The 12,625-nt window shown below is 35.7% G+C and overlaps 1 protein-coding gene across 1 annotated transcript; it reads right to left on the bottom strand.

Moving 5' to 3' along the window:
- Nucleotides 1–6,981: 6,981 nt before the first annotated feature.
- On the bottom strand, nucleotides 6,982–10,735 carry LOC128027709 (ADP-ribosylation factor-like protein 3). Its single transcript, XM_052615528.1, has 6 exons — nucleotides 10,493–10,735; nucleotides 9,446–9,589; nucleotides 9,045–9,161; nucleotides 8,903–8,953; nucleotides 8,283–8,468; nucleotides 6,982–8,144 (listed from the first exon to the last, which is right to left on the bottom strand). Exons 1-6 carry the CDS (start codon nucleotides 10,508–10,510, stop codon nucleotides 8,100–8,102), a joined length of 561 nt encoding a protein of 186 aa, XP_052471488.1. The 5' UTR covers nucleotides 10,511–10,735; the 3' UTR covers nucleotides 6,982–8,099.
- Between the last annotated feature and the right edge of the window lie 1,890 nt (nucleotides 10,736–12,625).

Genomic DNA, 12,625 nt, shown 5'->3' with positions numbered 1-12,625 from the left:
ACAGTAAACTTTAAAGTGTCAGCTTTGGGAACAAAGGTTGATTATGTATCTAGTCAGAAAGAATCATGAGCAGAAACCTTTTTATTTTGGGTATGTAATTTCGGTCTCCATGCCAAAAAAGGGGGGTTTCTAGTAAGGGGTTTAACAGAAATCCAGATCAGTCTCATTGGCTCAGTTTGCTTCATTTGAATCACTCTTGCATTGTGGGGGTCTGAGAAAGAATTTGGACTTGTATGTAACTCAAATAGCAGTCATCATTGCACATTTGCATGTAGTAGATAGGTGTGTCGATCCAACTTTTTCTTGACATAAAAATGAATTGTATGGGTCTGGCTTCTGGTCTCATCTGTGTTCACTCCGTCGAGCTATTTTAAGCTGAACAAAACAGTTTGTTTTGCTGCTTGTTATTGAAAGTTGTTGCGGCTTATCATATTATTTGAATGTATTATCTTAATTATGAACACATTGGTTTGTCATGCAAACAAGTTCTACCGTTTACTGCACGTTGTTATTCTCCTCGTTAATTACCGATAGCAGCTAATGACCCGGAATTCTCACCCATAGGCTTATTTCCGCATTGAAGAAAAAGGTGGATACAGTTTTTATTAACTTTTATTTCTGTTTTTAATTACATTTTAGTGATTTTAGAATATATCAAACTAAAATCGACTTGGCAACTGGCTGAAATAAATTATTTTTATATTGTTTTATATTTTATTTCACTTCAAACCACTTCGAAATGGACCCTGAAGTATAACAACATCCAAAAGATGAAGAAAACTTACACTTGGGAAAATAAACTCAGTGTGAAAGCTTTGAAGACCTGATTTCTATTTAATTTGGTTTCTTTAGTGTTCCACTATACAAGCATCCTTAACAACAAATATTAAGGACCTGTTCTTCTCTTATTACCTCTCTTTATCTTTGTTTTTCTCTTTCTCCCCTGCAGCAGCAAAATAAATCCAGTAAAGTAGAGAAAAGCATGAAAATGTTGGACTACGAGATGAAAAAGAAGGATGACTGTGATGAATTTTGTAGCAATATTAATGTCTGCACTGTCACTTTCAATCAATTTCATGTGTCCTTTGCTAAATACAAGTCTTGTTTTCTTTCAAATCGCTCATTAGGTTTTGGAAAATGGCCGTTTGACAAGGTCTTTGTACTGATATTTTATTATGACTGACATTTTGATCACTGTCATGTTTCTCTTAGGAATTCACTCTGGGATGGTGGTCGCTGGGGTCGTAGGTCACAGGATGCCTCACTATGGTCTTCATGGTGATACGGTCCACAAGGCTTCTGCCATGGAGAATCAATGAATTAATCAATGAACAAAATTGATTTCTTTTTAAAAGCATTTACAACTGTTTCAGCCTTTTATGGGTATTATAGTCCATCATATGGCTATTGATCCGAATATGTTTCCCAATGAATTCTGTAAATTGGATTCACTGGATTGTCTTGTAAATAGATTAAATGTATTATTAAACTAAAATGTGCTTATTGTGTTGGCTTCTCATCTGTATTCAGCTTTATTCAGGCTAAAGCTTTAGAAATCTTTGATCCCTTTTGCTGGTTTGATGGATATATTTATATTGACGGATAACTTTATTTATTATTTTTTAATGAATGACAGGGTCATATTTCATCCCAAAATCAAAAGGAAAAATAAAATAATGTTTTGCATGGAGAAAATAATACCTATTTATTTATTTATTTATTATTATTATTATTATTATTATTATTATTATTATTATTATTATTATCATTATCATTATTATTATTATTATTATTATTATTATTATTATTATTATTATTATTATTATTCTTTCATTGATTCATTAATTCATTGCATTATTTGTATGGCAGTTATGCACATTCCACCAGATTCTAATTCAGTAATTCAAATCATTCTTTATGGAAACAATGATTTAAAAAAAGTAAAATCTGCATAAATTCAGCAGTGCAACAAATACTACCATGATGTATAAAAATAGCAATGTAAATGTTTTTGAATGTCTATTTTGCTAACCAAAGCTGCATTTAACCCAAAAAAAAAAAAAAAAAAAAAAAAAAAAACAGTAACATCAGTAATATTGTGAACTGTTGTAACAATTTAAAATAAATTTTTAATATTAGAAAATGCTTTAAATTATAATTTTTTTTAAAAGCCTTTGTGCTAAGACTGAATAGAAAGGTTACAAATGTCAGTTTTCATCAATTTAATGTGTCCCTTTAATGTTTTTTTTCTTTCTTTTTTTTTTTTTTTTTTAAGAAAACAATATAAATAAATCAATAAATAAATCTTACTGACCTCGAACTTTTAAATGGTTTTGCTTTTTTTTTTTTTTATTGGGGTAAAATATGACCTGAACATGTTTAAGTTCATAAGACTCATTCAGTATTTAGTTTGTGCTCCTGACGGCAAATTTGCTGTTAGAGTCATTGAATTCATTAAGAATGAAATGTTCAGGTTTCTCCACTTCAGCTGCCAAAATCACCCGTGACATGGTCCACTACCACAGGAAATCATATGAACTTTCCTCTCAGCTTGTAAAAACAAATACATATATATTATATAACAGATATAATGCATGTATAATGGTCTTGTTAAAGCACTTATTGTATAGTAATTCTTCTGTACAGAGAATTGAGCTGTAAAGTTGTCTAAATGGTTCCTTTAAGCAATGGGGCTCTATAGTTGCATGATGTAATTCCTGTAAGGGGAATTTCACCCATAGCATGTTGTATGTAGGTGGTGCTATACATTCCTGACTGCTTTCATACTGTATGTGCATTATATGAGAGTTACTATCAGCTTTAAATGGTCACGGATAGAAAAGCAGAAAAATAGCATAAATTTATATACCACAGTTAGTGATCTTTTAAAACTTGCAAATTGCATTCACAAACACTGAGATCTTGCTTACTGCATTATACCGTTTAGACACAAGACTCATCAGATCTCTTTTTGGCCTGTCTGAAATTTTCGATGTGTGTTTCTCTGTGTCTGTGTTTTTTGCTTTCTGTACTGCCTAACTTGTTCCTCAAAGTGATGTGAAATAAAGCAGGAGAGACAGCGTGACTCATTTAATCACCGTTGTTCATTATATTTCAGTAGATCACAAGTAGGTTCAATAATTTCACACATCACTTATGCTGCATTATATTATTTATGCTGAAAATAATCATCTCAGTTTGCCCAGTAGAATAGAGGTTGCATATAAAGTGATAAAGCTTTATTATCAACCTGTCTGAATGATGTTAAAAGTGTATAAGTTTGGGGTTTGTAACTTTTATACGTTTTTGGTTTATTTAACCCCTTATCAGTCACCTCCCATTTTTGGCATGGAGACAGAAATTACACAACCAAGATAAAAATGTTTCTGCTCATGATTCTTTCTGACTAGATACATAATCAACATTTGTACACGAGCTGACACTTCGATGTTTACCGTTCAGGAATCTGAATCATTTTCCTGACATAAATTACTAAATAACTGTCACTGAAATGACGTTTATCGAAACATTGGTCAAATATCGAAGCTAAAGTCTTTTGACTTTCAATTGATGCATGGTTTGTCCAGATCAAGTAAGAGAGTGATGTTTAATGTGCTGTGAAAGTGAAACGGTGATAAAGTGGGGCCGTTGGCGATGTTTGCAAGCAAATGGGTTAATAGCAGTTATGTGCTATTCGCATCCAAGTGAATAAAGATATTCACTTGCCTGTTTTTCGTATTACGGTCTTAAAAAGGCAACATAAATTTTACTCACACTTGCTGTCCTGCGTCAAAACACGAGGGCAGTTGCGTTTTAGATGAATTTTGAGTGATCACGCCAGTGAATGGTGAAATAGGTCCCTAAATAAATTGGTCCTGCCAGAAAACTTGAATTGAAATTAAAATTGAAAATTTAATTTATTAATTTAGCAGACACTTTTATCCAAAGCGAACTACAGTGCATTTGGGCTATCGATTTTTATTTTTATTTTTTACCTATCATGAAACTCATGTCTGTATCATTTCAGTGAGGTTTAAACATGCGTGTTCAGGCGAATGTAATGTCTTGGACATTTCAGTGTGGATGAAGACTCTAGAAATAATGCTTTGGCTTTGTGGTTAAAGTGCCATCGTTATCCGACGGAACTACATTTGTGTCTGTCTTCCAAATCTATGCTCACTCCACACTCCAGATCAGCAGGTAGTGGTAATGCAGCTTTACGCTGATTTGCCAAAACTACCATAAAACAGTAGTAGAATAAGAAGATGGAACTGCGTCATGACGTCATTTAAAGGAACACTCCGACTTTTTGGGACTTTAGCTTATTCACAGTATCCCCCAGAGTTAGATAAGTCCATACATATCTTTTTAATTTCTGTGCGTTCTGTAAGTGTTATTTGACGCACCCACCGCTAGCCTAGCTTAGCACAAAGACTGGATGTAAATGGATACTGTTAGCATAGTAATCCCAATAAGTGACAAAATAATGCAAACATTTTCCTATTTACATGTTGTGATCTGTATAGTCACAGCATGTACAAATAACAAGGCTATATGAGACAGAGACCATTTTTAATCGTATAAATACTGGGAACTAAATTCTCACTAGGCGTAGGAGCACAGCTAATGGTACTTGGGCGGAGTGGCTACTTGGGCGGAGTGATTTGCGCAGCACACAAGATGTCACAAAATCCTTACGAAATCATTCTGATATGCTGACATTACTGATTTTTATCAGTGTTGAAAATAGTTGTGCTGATTAATATTTTGTAGAAGCTGTGATACATTTTATTACAGGATTTGTTAATGAATATAAAGTTGAAATGAACAGCATTTATTTAAAATGCACACACACACACACACACACACACACACACACACACACACACACACACATATATATATATATATATATATATATATATATATATATACTGTATATATAACCAACTTAAGAACCGCGTTAGTGTTTTCTTTTCTTTTTTATATGTATTATTATTATTATTATTATTATTATTATTTTAAAATACTAAATGAGTTAATAAATGCTCATATTCCTAAAACAAATAAACAAAAAAACACTAGTGATTGAGCAGGACATCTTCTCCAGCAGGATCTGGAGTCTTTCTCAGATGGTGTTTCCCAGCGAGGGGCTGGAGGAACTGCACCTGAAGGTGGTGTCCTCTCTGTCCAGACTGCAGCCGGAGGTCTGCCGCCCGTCTTTGGGTGACGTCTGCAGCGTGCAGTGGAGGCAGAAGGCGTAGAAGAACGCCACCAAGAGCAGGAAGCAGACGATGCAGAAGATGATGACTATGAGGATAGTGTGAACGTGTGTGTACGTGTCTTCAGATGGAGACCCAGGGCTGAATGTCGGGGTCACCGCAGACGTCACATTCTCACTGCTGTAGACCGACGCCTCCGAGCTGAAGTGTGCCACACTCATGATGGCGAGGGGAATTATGGGTAAGTTATTATCAGTTACCTGCTGTAGAGATGAAGACCGATTTTTTTATGTTTTTATCTTCTACTCACCAAAGCTGCATTTACTTGATACAAAATAGAGTTAAAACTGCAATATTGTGAATATTATAACAATGTAAACAACTGTTTTCTATTTGAATATAATGTAAAATGTAATTTATTCCTGTGATGCAAAGCTGAATTTTCAGTATCTTTACTCCAGTCTTCAGTGTCACATGATCCTTCAGAAAACTTTCTAATATTCTGATTTAATGCTCAAGGAATATTTCTTATTATTGAAAGCATAGATTTTCCAGTACTTCTTGATAAACAGGAAGTTCAAATGATCTATTTATTTCTACATAGAATATGTTCTTTAATATAATCTATACCATACTTCACAGCACATGACATTTAGTCAATTGGTTGGAAAATGTCAATTTTGATTCAAGGTTGCACTACTGGCACCCAAATGAATGGCTCAGTCAAAAATCTGCATGTATTGTAGCCTATTTCTAAGAAATGATGCATAATCTTGTTTCCTGGTCTCCAGAGGCTCTCTCATAACTAAAAGTTTGACAGGAGGCAGAATTAAAGAGACTCACCCAGTCGAATGAGACTGCTGTCCGCTCTTATCTGTAGAAAAGTGTTCCTGTCTGACCTCTCTGAAGATCAGTCCACTTGTGTTTGCCTTACAGAAGCTGCTCACTGAACGCTTCCATGTGACAGGATGAAAGAAACAAAGAAATTAAGAAAGGATGGAGAGAGAGGAGGGAGGAGAGGCAGGCGATGTTGCCATAGAGACGTTCACTGAGTGGATGAGAGCTTTAACGTGACATCAGCGACATGCAGATAGATTAGAAATTAACATAAGAATGAGTCTGTTATTGTTATTAGAGCTCATGGAGCATGTCCATTCAATTATGTTGAGATGAGATGCAGGAGTGAGTGTTTATGGGTTTATGGGATAGATGGATAGACAGAAGGATGGACGGACGGACAGACAGACAGACAGACAGACAGACAGACAGATAGACAGATAGATAGATAGATAGATAGATAGATAGATAGATAGATAGATAGATAGATAGATAGATAGATAGATAGATAGATAGATAGATAGATCATGACCGATTATAATTTGTATTTTTTCTTCATCATCTGTGTTTTGGTGTCATCTGAAAAGGCAGATGGGTTAAATACGGCACATGTGTCAGTGTCTGTCAACGGCTGGAGAGCTTTGTTGTCATGCAAAGTGCATAATTATAGCACTTTGTCTGCTGATTGAAAGACACCTGCTGATTTCTGTGTTCATTACCGATTTTTCTGCTGCCATCTGCTGGATGGAAAGAAAGAAACCTGTAACATACTGAGTCAAAATAAATAAATAAATAAAAAGAAGAAGTACACATTTGCTTGAGATACTTAATCTTGGATAAATTCCTTTGTAATCCACTGAAGAAAAATAGTCATACAGGTCTGCAACAACATGAGGGTGACGTGAAATGATGACAAATATACTGCATTTCCTTTCCTTTATTTATTTACACTAAGTGCAAATAGCCTCTCTTGTTGGCAGAGGTTATCTACACTAACTCCGCCCACCAACGTTTGATTGGGCTAGTCAATATTACAGAAGTGATCTTTTTGACACGATTTACCAGGGTTTGAATCCCCCTTTTTGTTAACTTTTTTCCTCCCTTTTCAAATTGCAAATCACATCTGAAAAGCATTTATTTTCAGTAAACATGAAGGAAATAATCAAAAAGTTGAAAATAAAGTAAAAGGTAGGGTTAGGGTGTATTGTCCCAATAAGCTGGCATCCATTTAAGAATTTGAATTGAAATAAAAAAAATTACACACAATAAGTTTTTATTGCATACTGTTTTATGATGTACAACAATACTGTGGTGCAGATAATTGCTATAAATAGCAGAAAATCCTGCTATTTTAACATAAATAAATAGAATATTCTAAACAAAATAGAATCTCTATTTTCACTTAGTGCTTTAATTTAATTATTTCTTTAACTCAATTTTTCTGTCACCGACTATTTTTTATCCATAATGACAAAACTATATGAACTATAGAGAACTATATCCATAGAATATGATGGGTCAAATATGTGACAAATATAAACACTTTATAAATTGTTCTGTTTCGAAGACAATATAAATGTAATAAGTTACTTTGATGTGTATTTTTTTTTATTTTTTTATTAATTTGCTACACCAAATCTGTGATGATATCCTCTAATTATCAACAGGCAGTTCAAAAGTACAGTGTAATACATTAGCCAAGATTTATCTTCAAACCCAAACAAAACAGATTGCGGTTACTGTTTGTGAGAGACTGTAGAATGCATCCCATTTCTAATTGTTTTCTAGTCATTTTGAAGTTCGTAGCCTACCCTCAGTAGGCTAATCGTGAAATCTGAAATGTATGGCATACTAAAACTAATGACACTAAAGGCAAATGTTCAAAAAATTAAATCAATTACTCTTTTACAATAAAACATAGAAACAGTGGATTTAAAGGAAAATGCTAACACCTTTGGAGCCTTTTGAGCTTATTGTACTGATTACAAGTAAATCATCTGGTTATTGTGCAGGAGATGTTACATGCTTGTCCAGACAGGATCATTTCTTCTTGACGAGGTTGTTACAAATCCAATTCATACCATCCTGAAAATACACAGAGAAGATGTAGGGAGGTTTAGACGGTGCCTGCAGACTGCTATAATGTAATAAGTACAGTACTAGTTGTTTTCTGGTAGTTAGTTGGTTATATCTGACCCATTAGCGCCCCCTCCTGGCCCTCACCTGTACACCCTCTCCTGTGACCGCCGAACAGGCCTGGATCTGCCAGACTCGGTCTCTGTACGTGTGCAGGTTCAACCCCTCGGCGATCTCGCTGGCCGGAGACGCAGTACCCAGATCCTGCTTGTTCGCAAAGATGAGGATGGGAACGCCTGCGAGGTTTTCCTCATCCGTCAGCTCTGACAGCTCCTACAGACACACATGTAACACGGTCATTCAAATATAAGTCACACTATATCCAGTGGCCTCCAAAAGTCTGTAGTCAAATGCTGCTATTCTGTCTTCTAATTTGAGTATATTAAATTTCCTGAAGCAAATGTAGGTGACAGTGGGTGAGATGTTGTTGCTGGGCTGTTTTATTTACATAGTTTCGTGACAGGAACACTGAGTGGGCAATTACACAGATAGATATATAGAAAGATAGATTCAACTTTTAGTTAATTAAATGTACAAAATCCTAAAATTGTATGCTTATGTGCAGGTTTGAACAGATTTTGAGTAAAGTATCAGACTTTTGGACCCCGATATGTTGTACCCTGTACCGCTAACATACAAGTAACAAACTGCTTTTAACCTGTGGGAACATTTTAGGAATTGTATTTGCATATGATTTCCTGCCTTACCAATCCTGTTTCCTCAAAGCGCTTCTTGTCAGCGCTGTCTATGACATAAACCTACAGATGAACCAACAAACTTGTTAGTTAGCAAACATTGGCATTTGTTTCATATTATTGTGCATTCTTTCTGAATGCAGTCACTTCTCACCAATAAATCTGTGTTTTCCAGGTATTTCTTCCAGAAAGGACGGATCTTTCTCTGTCCTCCGATGTCCCACACGTTCAGTTTCATCCCGTGAGAGGCCACGCTTTTGATGTTAAAGCCCTGAAGACATGTTACTGGTCAGCGTCACCCAAAATAACTTGTATACTTTGCAAATCAAAAACCTTTTTGAACCTTTGTTTTTAAGAAGTGATCCGGATCATTCATTTTTATGAGGTTCTGTTCGAAACTTTATGTCAGTCAGACAGTTTCTTCTTGTCTAAGTGAATTTCTTGGCCAGGATAAGCTGCAAACTCAACCAGAAGATCTCCACAAGCCTAAACCTGCTGGGTTATGTAGGTTATGTGGTTTTCAGCAGGGCTGGTTTGGTGTGTATTTAGACTCACCTGTGTTGGTGTGATGGTGTTCACATCCTCCGAGGCGAGACACTTGAGCAATGTGGTTTTACCAGCGTTGTCCAGACCCAACAGAACTATCCTGAGCTCCAGCTCTGTGGATCCCTTCAGCTTCTGCATCACAGAGAGCAAACCCTAAAACGCACAAAGACCTGCATTATTCAAGCATACCGATATATATATATATATATATGTGTGTGTGTGTGCGTGTGTGTGTGTGTGTGTGTGTGTGTGTGTGTGTGTGTGTGTGTGTGTGTGTAAAAATGAACAGAATACAACAAACAACAAGTTTACTAAAACATGAAATAAAAGATGAAAAAAAAAATTTCAAAAATTTAATATAAACTATACATGTTTCAGTTATAACAAAGCAAGACTGTTTTAATTTAAATCCTTACCCTTATGAGTAATAATGATTCTTGCCCAATAAAAAAATTATATAAAATGCAACATTGCCTCATAAAAATGGTCATCATTTTCTACATCGAAGCAGTAAGGAGACAAGCATGCAGGGGTATTTTCTCAAGCACTGATTAAGCCTCATTCTGGGGTAAACAGATTAATATTACTCTAGCTCTATGCATTTAAGAAAAAGCTGCAGTTTAAAGTATAGCAGTCAAATTGGTGACTATTGCACTGTAATCAGACAGAGCTTCTCAGGGTAACACTGGTCTGCCAGGTCTCATTCATGTGGTTAAGGCTTACAGTAATGAGATTTATCTGGGTCACGTGACCCAGCGCTGATTGCTTAGGCCCCTTTCTTTTTATAAGACAATGCTAATCATCCCAGAACATAGACAAGAAGAACTCAAACCTAAAGTGACAGAATTTATCCAGATTATTGAAGATGCTATGTTTATGTTTATTTGGCAGATGCTGAATCCAAATGAAATTACATTTGCATATCCATTAAGTTAATGCATTCTTCTTCCAAAACCTCCTTATGTAATCTGGTGTAAATTATAGCAGAGATTACTCATTTACTCACAGCTCAAATGTACTGTGGTCATACTACTACAGAGAAAGACACAAACATACCTTTGGAGCTTCCCCCATCTCGACTTCTGTCCCGGCCCGGTTCTCTTACATTCTTCTGTTGTCAATGCAGGTTTATGAACATATAATTAAATCACGATAACCACTGCGGACAATCCCTCTCTCATCTTCAGCTGTTGTTAGTGTGAAAGAGAGCTAAAATTGTTAGCTTGTGTTGGACTCTGTCAGTGAGTGTAGAAGACTTGCAGAATGGAGGATTAGAAAAGAAAGAATTAGTGTCTCTCACCTCGCCACCCCCACTGAGACTTTACCCGAATTATCTCCAGCTGTAGATGCTGAAGGGAATCACAGTGACTTACTAACCCTGCTAACTTAGTACTGTTACTAGGTTAAAGGTATAGTTCAGACAAAAATGGAAATTTGCTGAAAATTGACTCAAGTCATCCAATATGTAGAGAGTTTTGCTAAATGATGAGAAATGTAGCATCATATCAGTTGCTCAGCAATGGATCCTCTGCAGTGAATGGGTGCCGTCAGACTGTGAGTCCAAACAGCTGATAAAAACAACACAATAATCCACAAGTAATCCACATGACTCCAGTCCATCAATTGACATCTTGAAAAGTTGCGTTTGTAAGAAATAAATCCATAATTATGATGATTTTAACTTCAAACTGTTACATCAAGCTAAAATATTAATCAATATACAGTATATCTGAATCAGGAGAGAAATATGCACAGTTCAAGGACCAATTACATGCTAAAACAGGTCAAACAGTTCACAAACAGCCGTATGTTGGGGGATTTTGATGTGAGAGACAACAGGAGATGAACTTTTTCACTGAAGGAAGTGTTCATTTGGATTATGGACTCATTTTAGCTAGAAGCGACAGTTTAAAGTAAAAAAAAAAAACATCATAATGCTGGAAGTTATTACAAACACACTTACAGCCGTTTATTTTAGAATATGTTAACTGATGGACTGGATTGTGTAAATCACTTGCATTGTGATGTTTTTATCAGCCGTTTGGACTCTCATTCTGACGGCACCCATTTACTGCAGAGGATCCATTGATGAACAAGTGATGTAATGCCACATTTCTCCAAACCTGTTCCCATGAACAAACAAACGTGTCAAAATTGTGACATGCAAGAAAAATTGAATATGTACAGATTAGATTATTTGATATTGGGAAAGTTTGATGGAAAAAGTTGATTGAGGTGATGTTGAGATTTCTTATTTTTTAATGCAAGTTTTTGTATCTTCTCAAATCTTGAAATTATTGTAAAGATGTGAGATACTGGAGTCTTTCTTTTAGGATAACACCAGCAAAAGCAATACAGTAAACAAGAGTCACAATTCGCTCTCTATTTAATTTCATTGCAATGAAAAGGAACAATAAAGATGTTCTCATTTGTGATTTCTCTCAAAATAAACAAATAAATAAATATATTCTCTCACATCTCTCTGAAAATACTAAAACTAATTTACAAAAATCAGCCAAGAATCACCCATATGTCAAAGAACTGACTAAAAAAGGTGCCATAACACAAAGGCACCTTTCACACAGACAGTCTTTACTGGTAAATTACTGTTAAGAGATCCGATGTGATCCTGTAAAAAAACAAGCCATTCCATTCCAAAGCCCTCTGGCCAACGAGTCAACTTCACACCAAATCATTTATCAAACAGACATAACTAAAGCAAGTTTAAAAAAGTCCATAGAGTTCATGTTGAAAATTAAATGATTAGTTTATGTTAAACTGAAATCCAAATGGATGGAAATGTATGCAAGTCAGAAACATGAATGTGGGTCTAATGGTTTTTGAGAGTAGAACTGAAAGGGCTCTGATTCAGGAGCTTCAGCGGCAGAAACGCTCTCTCTTTCATTAATAGCTGCTGACGGTGTTCACGGTGCTGTCGAAGTTCTGCAGGTTCTGCTGTCTTTGTCTCTTCCTGGCCTGACTCCGAGCTGAGAGAGGAGAGAGTGATGTTATGAAACACAGTAAGACAACGTGCGTCTGTTTATTTGCAGAAGGAGATAAATGTACCTTGTCCTTTCTTGAGCTTGATCTTCATGACTAGTGCAAACAGCATGAGGAGAGCAGCTGCTGCTCCAACACAGATCAGTAAAACCAGCATAAAATCACCATCTGACAGCAGAATAAAAACAA

This window comes from Carassius gibelio, chromosome A14, assembly GCF_023724105.1.
Source record: "Carassius gibelio isolate Cgi1373 ecotype wild population from Czech Republic chromosome A14, carGib1.2-hapl.c, whole genome shotgun sequence".
NCBI lineage: Eukaryota > Metazoa > Chordata > Actinopteri > Cypriniformes > Cyprinidae > Carassius > Carassius gibelio.
The sequence above is the reverse complement of the archived record's forward strand: the minus strand, read 5'-3'. Positions and strand labels throughout refer to the sequence as shown.

Coding starts and splice junctions, on each gene's coding strand:
- LOC128027709 (XM_052615528.1), bottom strand. Junction 9,162..9,445: donor ACACCATCACACCAACACAG/GTGAGTCTAAAT, acceptor ACATGTCTTCAG/GGCTTTAACATCAAAAGCGT. Junction 8,954..9,044: donor TGGAAAACACAGATTTATTG/GTGAGAAGTGAC, acceptor GTTCATCTGTAG/GTTTATGTCATAGACAGCGC.